The 8,615-nt window shown below is 44.1% G+C and overlaps 1 protein-coding gene across 2 annotated transcripts; it reads right to left on the reverse strand.

Annotated features, from left to right (window-relative positions):
• Positions 1-4,562: 4,562 nt before the first annotated feature.
• On the reverse strand, positions 4,563-7,941 carry LOC121737038 (enhancer of mRNA-decapping protein 3). 2 transcript variants are annotated; one of them, XM_042128565.1, is made up of 5 exons: positions 7,775-7,941; positions 7,561-7,734; positions 7,329-7,480; positions 7,130-7,258; positions 4,563-6,230 (listed from the first exon to the last, which is right to left on the reverse strand). In XM_042128565.1, exons 2-5 carry the CDS (start codon positions 7,713-7,715, stop codon positions 5,185-5,187), a joined length of 1,482 nt encoding a protein of 493 aa, XP_041984499.1. In that variant the 5' UTR covers positions 7,716-7,734; positions 7,775-7,941; the 3' UTR covers positions 4,563-5,184. The 2 variants fall into 2 exon arrangements, with proteins under 2 accessions (XP_041984499.1, XP_041984498.1); XM_042128564.1 differs by having other exon boundaries at positions 7,561-7,941.
• Positions 7,942-8,615: the final 674 nt, after the last annotated feature.

Here is an 8,615-nt window from a genome sequence, read left to right on the forward strand (position 1 = left end):
AACAGCACAGGGTTATTGCCATATTTTATTTGTTAGTGGAACATATCCCCGACGCTCGGTTTATCGAATACGATAAATTATATCCAAATCTATTTACGCAAATGTTTATATATTTATATATAGGAATCGTGAGCTGCGCGCACAACGTAGGCTTAGATATTGATCAATAGAGATTTGATGTCACGAGAGATAGTGTTCTAAGTGTGAGTAAGTATTATGCTAGTGGCTCCGGTCGTCGCGAACGAGGCCTGGAGAAGGCACTTTCGCCCCGTGAGTACATCGGTTACAGCAGTACATCAGTGTTTTTCAGCCTGTGGGTCGCGACTCGTAACCCCCTGGGGGGCGCTAGAGGTCACTATTTCAGTAAAAAAAATATTAAATATATTAAAATATATTTAGATAGGAGAAATTTAATGAAAATGAGCATACATGATAAAAAAAGCAGAGGGGGGGGGTCGTAACTTTAAAAAGGTTGAAAAGCACTGGAGTTCATAAAATCAGTATTTGTTTAGTGTGAGGTTACAGCGGTGACCAGGATGATAGGGCCCGTGTGACTGTAATGACAGCATGTTCCAGAACCGACAAGTAAAATGCAATAGTTCGTCGTATGTCTTGTATTTTTTACATTTGTAACAAATTCAATATTTTGTATCCACCGTTTCAAACTAGACTAGATATTAATAACAAAAGATGTTAATTTTACATCTGAGAGCGCGGCAGCGTCTCTAATTTTTAAATTAAATAAATAATAGTTAGTAGGTGGCCTCGGGCTCAATACGTCATGGTGACCATAATAATTCAAGGAAATTATTTTTAAGTAAACACAAGCATAAAAGTTCAGTACTTATTTAATAATATTTAATTTAATTTTAAGTGTCTAAACTCACTAGGCTGAAAATACGCGGCCGAAGCTCGGCATGATTACGCCTGCAATGCGCTATGCATACAATATAACGCGCCGTAATTTCGGCATGGTGTGTCATCACTCATCAGTCATTTAAAATACATTTCACGCGTAATCATGCCGAACTTCGGCTGCGTATTTTCGGCCTAGTGTGTTTAGACACTGCCACAATGGTCACCCTGTATAGACCCCGGTCATGGCATGCGGAGAATGTCCCCGATCTTACCCTCTGACTTTATATTTTGATGTAGGGCTGCTTAATTGGTGTATTGTTTTAGTAAGTAACTTGCACAAACGCGTATGTGTGCTTCTTTATACACTTGTCAAATTAAAATGTTGCTGGGATATCTTTTGGAATGGAGTAGCATAATATGACGTTAGCGACCGATAGCAGCAACGCTTTCGAACAAACGAGTGACGTAGAAGTGTCGGCGGCACGCGTCAGCGGCAGTCAACGGCAGCCATTGACAGTTTATCACGCTTGCGGTACATCACATGTACCGCGTAAAGGTAAGTGTCCACAGGTCGGTATCGTACGCAATGGACGTCTCGCTTCAACGGATATTTTTTACAGTACGTCCACTATCTAGCTAGCCAGTATGTTTATCTTCAAATTAGTCCAAACAAAGTTCCTAAGTAAAAATTTCTGCTTTCGACTTTTCCATCCACAGTCCACACCCCCCTTTTGAGCATTCATTTACTAGGCTAGTCGGTAATCCTTACGCTGCCGATTCAGCGGACGTACTGTGAAAAAATTATCCATTTGATGCGAGACGTCCGTTGCGTACGATACCAACCTGTGGACGCTTACCTTTAAGCGGTACATCACAACTGGGGGCCTACCACCACCTCTTCTAAGGCCGGTATAAATAGTCAGTACTTAAGATGCATCTCGGTCTCAAGACGCGGTTCGCCTCTATGATTGTCCAAAATTTGACAGCCAACCAATCACAGAGCCTGAACCGTGTCTTGAGACTGACTGACTATTTATACCGGCCTAAGCGACACCGTTTGACAGATAAGCAATATTACTTTAACGTCAAGCTTAAAAAAGTTGATATTTCACAGCGGATTTAATAATGTTTTGCATTTTTTACTGTTTTTTAGTAAAATTATATTTAAAAAGTGAGTACGGTAATGTTATTGTAATCTTACAACAAAGTGTTCTGGAAACATGATAGTTTTAGGAAAGGTCGTGGTGCCGTTGATTGCCGCCTACACGTGCCGTCGAAGGCCGTCGGCCGCCGACACGTGCCGTTGCTCTGTAGGAAGCCTTACATAACGCAACTCCAAAAGGTCGTATCCTAGCTGCATTCGAATCTTATAAATTATAATACTTTTAATGTGAACCAAATAACAAATATCTGTTTTATTAGATTTAGGTCCGTGTAATTATTATTAAAGATTTATTGTCTTCCTTACCCCAGCCGTTCACAAATTCGTTTTGTTACGTAATCTATGTAGTTGTAACTTGTACTAATTATGTGTATTGTACGGGCTACACTATCATATTATTGGCAATGTACAATAACTAATCACCTTATTGTACTTATAAATGTGTGTTATTATAGCTTGTGATGTTTGTCAAGGTCAGTAGGATTCTACAAAAGACAGAGAGAGAAAAACAATTTCAGGTCTTCTCATTCTTACATTTCTATACACAATGTTTCATGATTGCCTATATTATCGTTTAAAACATTCCAATATAATCTTTTTCATTGTTTAATTAAATTCAATAATTTCAAACTGTAACAAATGATAAAATGTTTACTTAAGGCGGGGATTAATCTCAATCAAAAACGATAACCTTGCACACAACCAAAGACCAAAAGCGTATACGCATCGCAATAAGATTCATTTTAGCTTAGCATAAAACTGTACCAACTCTGGCGGATCTTCTCTATTTTTCATGTTTTTTTTAAATATCTTTGGAAATAAATATTAAGAAACAAAATTGTTCGGTTAAAGAAGTTTTAATATAGATTTACTAACAATTTATTCAAATAAAATGTATAATTATCCTAGTTAATACTTATATTTCGATGAAATAGATTTTTATCGGAGGTGAGTTTGTAAATTAATTACAGCCAAAGTATTACGTTTTATTAAAATGTTTATGGTTTAAGGTATTTTGAATATTGTGCTTTATATCTCATATTTTTTAACACTTCGTTATTATATTGGAACTAGGTAAACCACACAAATTTGTTATTCCGTGACTCCCGGAGTCACGGAATAACAAATTGGGGTTTATCCTCGCCTTAACTTCTATGTTTTATAAAGTTAGTGTCAATATGAATTATATTATGATTCTTGTTTCACCGTCTCTTTAAATTAAATCTAGTAATCTATGTAAACAAATTGTAATAATAATGTTGTTTTGATGAAGTTAAATGCTGACTTTTGTGACTTAAGCGAGGCTGTAGCATAAAGTTAATATACCTAACGGAATAGAGCAACAATCTCGAGCTGTCAAACGAAACCGAATTTGGTTTCATCTGTGTGTAAAAATATGTGTACGTATACTTACATAAGTATGATTGAACATCATTTCTATGAGATTAAATTGTCAACGTGCGGCACGTGCCGACTGGACGTCAAAAAAAGAGTGCTGCTGTCGAAAAGAGACGTGTGATACATATCACACGTCTCTTTTTACCACGCAGTGTTACTGATAGTGACATCTCTCTTGCTCAGGCCTTTGTTTCTCTATTCCGCTAGGTATATTAACTTTATGGTTTGTAGGCAGTCGGCCGCTAACGTTATTGCACAATTTATTTTTAATCTTCACACTCAAGGCTCACACTACAGCGTCTACAGCCTCGACTTATTTAGCACTTAAATAAGAAAAAACAGGCCAATTTCACTACAGGGGATGGGGGAGCTACCGAATAGTTTATTTTTTTAAATTAAAATGCCTGCCCCTATTCTGTGCATAAAACAAATACGAGTCTTCCGATGTGATCGATAGTAATTATTTTGTATGGAACGGTTCCTAATTCCTATTTTTTGTAATTGTGTAAATTTGTGTTTACAGTATACTGCAGGTGTCATACCAAGTGTAGAGCGTTCGCTGCGCGTGCGGCCCGCGCCCGGCCGGTCTGGCCCGCGCCCGGCCGGTCTGGCCCGCGCCCGGCCGGTCTGGCCTGCGCCCGGCTGGTGTAGCCCGCGCCCGGCCGGTCTGGCCTGCGCCCGGCCGTTGTGGCCCGCGCCCGGCCGGTGTGGCCCGCGCCCGGCCGGTGTGGCCCGCGCCCGGCCGGTCTATACTACTTGAAATCTTAAACCAACTTCGAGGTTCATAATTAATTATTATTTTTTAATTATTCATATAAGTCGTATTATAGTTTTGCCGTTTTAATGGCATGTAATTAAATCTAAATTAGCTAAATTTAGCTAAGGGTACGGAGAAACGGCACGCGCGGCGCTGACTGCATTATATTGTAAACAGATTTCAATAGTGGCTATATTTTTAACGTTTTATGTACTTGGGATTTCACTTAACATTTAAATATACGTTATTTTGCGTAGCGACTTTGTTTTACTTTAATACCTCGATCGTGGGAATCGCAGACACAATAGATATTATTCAATTGTTATGCGGCACCGCACCCGGGTGCCGCTTGGGAGTTGATGCAGGTAAGAAAATAAAAAGTGTAAATTTTATCAAAATTATTTATTTTAAATGCATTGTAATATTTAAAATTAAAAACGACGACAAAATTCGAGTACGTTCCGATAGTAATTTAACACAGCTCCGAGTACCGTACGGCATCAGCATCACACACTCACATCCGAGGCGGAGCGACGAAATACAGATGCCGGAGCCGAGGGGCGGAGCCATCTCGTCGCGCCGGCTCCGCCCGCCACGACCACCACGCCCCTCGGCTTCAGTACAGCAGCCACCAGTTCACCAAGTACACGTCGGTGCTGTGCACGGTGATAATCTCATTCCCGAGTCTCTCGATCGCGGGCCGCACGGCGATCGCCCCCGACAGCCGGACCGGGCGCTGAGGTCGGCCGAGTGGATTGACGGGAAACCGCATTGCCGAGAAAGGGGCGCGCTGAGGGAACCCGCCCCGGGGATCGCTGGGGAAACGGTGCGCGCTTGCGAGGGACGGCGGCGCGGAGACGCGACCGGGCGGGGCGGGAACGGTCGGAGCGGGGGCGGGGACTCGCGGCGGGGGCTGCGACGACGCGAGAGTGTTATTTTCGTTCGGAGATCGAGCGGGCGGGGCCGGCGTCGACGGACCTTCGGGCGGCGGGCCGGGGGGGCGGGCGGGTCAGTTGAGGGGCAGCACGGAGGTCGCGCCGAACGGTGAACGGTACTCCACGCCCAGCTCGCGCAGCAGCGCCGGCGGAGGCGCCACGTTGGCTAGGAACACGCGGCCGAGACCCGCCGGCGCCGGCGGCAGCCCCGCCACCAAAGACGCGCGCAGCTCCACCCCCCACCCGCCCGCCGGCGGCTCCAGCGCCAGTACCGCGCCGCGCGCGCCCCGCGCCCAGCCCAGCGCCGCCCCGCGCTCCGCCCCGCCGTCCTCCGCGCCGCCCGCCGGCTCGTGCAGCGCCAGCACCACCACGTCCGGCACCGGCAGCCGCTCGGCGCACGCGTGCACCACGCCGCCCGCCAGCGCGAACGCCGCCAGCTCCCGCCGCAGCGCCGCGTTCCCCGCGCCGCCCGCCGGGCCGCCCGCCAACAGCACGTGCGCGTGCACCCCGTGCGATGCCAACAGGCGCGCCGCCGCCACACCGCAGGCACCCAGCGAGTGTGCGCCCACCGCGGCCACGGCCACTGGCGTCTGGTGCGCGTTGCGCGGTTCGAGGCGCCGACCACCGCCCGCCAGGCGTAGCGCGAGGTCGGCGGCGGCGCGCGCCAGCAGCAGCAGCGCGGAGTCGGCGAGACGGTGGTGGTGCAGCGCGCGCCACAGGTCGCGGCGCAGGCGGTCGGCGGCGGCGGGCACGGTGGCGCCGTCGTCGGTGCTGTAGCTGCCGACGCGCAACTCGTCGCGCAGGGCGATGGCGGCGGGGGCGGGCGCGGCGCCCAGGACGTTCTCGTCGTGGCGGTAGCGCGCGGCGTCGTCGGCGGCGCGCACGACGTCGGGGCGCCCGCGCATGCGCTCCCACAGCGCGCGCTTGTCGAATAGCGCGAGGTTGCCCTCGAAGTCGAAGTCGTCGGCGAGCGCTGGGTCGGCGGCGTCGCCGAAGCACGCCTCGTTGCGGCGGTGCGCACGGTCGCGGCCACCGCCCCCCGCCCCCGCGCCGCCGCCTCCCGTGCCCCCGCCGCCGCGCTGACCCTTAGGTGTCGAACAGCTAGGGTTGCCGAAGCTACCTGAAAATGTTTAATTACTTATAGCAAAAATGTTATCATAAATATTGTGTTTACTCTTTCTTTTCTAAATTTTATTATTTGCAAAACATTTTTTTTTTTCATTATTACGACATAGCTTAGCACACTTCTCTTTAAGAGTTGTGCAAAAAAAGATGTTTTATCAGCTATCTTTTATGGACGGCTTACCCTTTTCTAAGTTTTGAAAAGATATCAAAATATGAAATATCTAATTTCAGCATTTTAACCATCAATCCCCAAGCGGCAGCCAGCTGCCTCATAACAATTGAAAATTTATTGTCTGCGATACCTACAATGGAGGCGCTACAGTAGTAATGCAGTCTTGCAAATCTAATATTGCTATATGCATTTGGTAGAGTTATTTTCAAGAAACGTGGGAGACCCTGCGGGAAGCTTTCGCCCAGCAGTGGGATAATATAGGCTAACTTAAAAATCGGCCAAGTATGAGTTGGACTCGCGCACGAAGGGTTCCGTACCATTATAGAGCAAAAATAGTAAAAAAAAATGTTTTTTGTATGTTTTTTTTTTTTATTTTCTTATTAATTATTAAAGTATAAATAGAGTTGAGTATTTTGTGTATATTTCAAGTGCCTACCTGTTGTCATCATTGATACCGAGCAAAAAATGTTTGAAAAATTATGTTTGTTGTATTTGAGCCCGCCTTAAATATTTTATTTTTAGTATTTGTTGTTATAGCCACAATAGAAATACATAATCTGTGAAAATTTCAACTCTCTAGCTATTACCGTTCTTGAGTTACAGCCTGGAGACAGACAGACAGACATTGAAGTCTCAATAATAGGGTCCCGTTTTTACCCTTTGGGTACGGAACCCTAAAAAAGACAATATAATATATCTACATCTAGTAAATTTTAATTTACCTGACAGGTTATTATTTTTATTGTGTCTGGTCCCCTGAATGTCTATGGGTTTACTCCTGGGAGGACCCGATGCAGCACTCCTCGCACCTGATCCCTTGTGTTGAGTGTTGTTGGCATTCTGCTGATTACCTTTAAATTGCCAACAAACATTTAGACAGATTTCATCTTAAAACAATATGCACCAAACCACATTAAATACCTGTTTCAGCAGGAATAGCCTGTAAATTTTCACACACTGTTGCTTTCTGGGCTTTTTTGCTGGTTTTGGTGATAGAAACTGTGCTGTGAGTTTTCTCGGACGATTGTTCTGTGGCCTCCTCTATGATCTTTAAATCCTTGATATCAGACGCACTATAAAATGAAAGGAATAAAATCGAAGTGGTCCTAACAAATTATAAATATTTTAAAATGTACAACAGATTTCTACATACTTCAATGTCACTTGAGATTTCGGATAAGGAAACCCATTCCTGAAAGCTTTGGTGAGCGTGATTGTATTACCATCTGCTTCCATTATTGTACCCTGATAGCAGCCCAGGGGCTCACCACAGTTTACCGATACGGCGAAACCGACCCACTTCGACATGATTCTGTCGAAATAGTAACAACGAATACTATACTCACAAGGAGAATAGTAAAGAGTAAAGACTCAGAAAATGTGACAATAGATTATCAATAGTTTGTTTTTAAATTCAATTCTAACCGGTGTAATAATCGTAAATCTTTTTACAATAACAATATTATATCAATAAAACAATTGGTTAAACATTTATTTTATCCACATTACGCAAAATAATTATGCTGCGCATTGACATTTCTTTTTTCTGAAATCTGCTGATGCTGAATTCTTTATTCGTAATTCGACGTTAAAAAAAAATAAGGTTGACACTTGACACATGACATATTTACTTTTTTATACCTACACATTAGTCTTTATAGGGACCAAAGAGAATATAATCACTACGATAGGGACCGTGCAGAGCGATGACACCTTGAGCAATGATTTAAGACATTTGGGAATTTATAAGAAAGGAAATGCATTGTTGTATTCCCGGATGTTCTAATACATATACAAGAGAAATAAAGGCAAACGAACAGAGTAAAATTTTACTATTTCTGTGCCAAAAGTATTCACATCCCTTGGCGTATTGAAAAACGAAAGAAATGGATAAAAGCCGGTAAAAACATGGTAAAAACATACGTAAGCATTTAAAAAGTTCCATGAATGTTATGTGTAGACTTGTAAAAACACTGAATTTTGTAGATTATAAACATAAATTCATTTTTGATGAACACAATATGAACCTAACCTATAACCGTTCTTTCAGTAAACATCCAAACTGGCTTCCATCTAAATTGATATACTTACATACATAAGCACCGCTCATTTAATTGGCATAAATTTGCATCAAAAGTAAGGATAATTTGGAGAAGTCCTGCCAGAAATTCAAGTTTCAACACTGAGGATAGTATTGAACTTGAATCA

The sequence above is a fragment of the Aricia agestis genome, chromosome 20 (assembly GCF_905147365.1).
Source record: "Aricia agestis chromosome 20, ilAriAges1.1, whole genome shotgun sequence".
Lineage (NCBI taxonomy): Eukaryota > Metazoa > Arthropoda > Insecta > Lepidoptera > Lycaenidae > Aricia > Aricia agestis.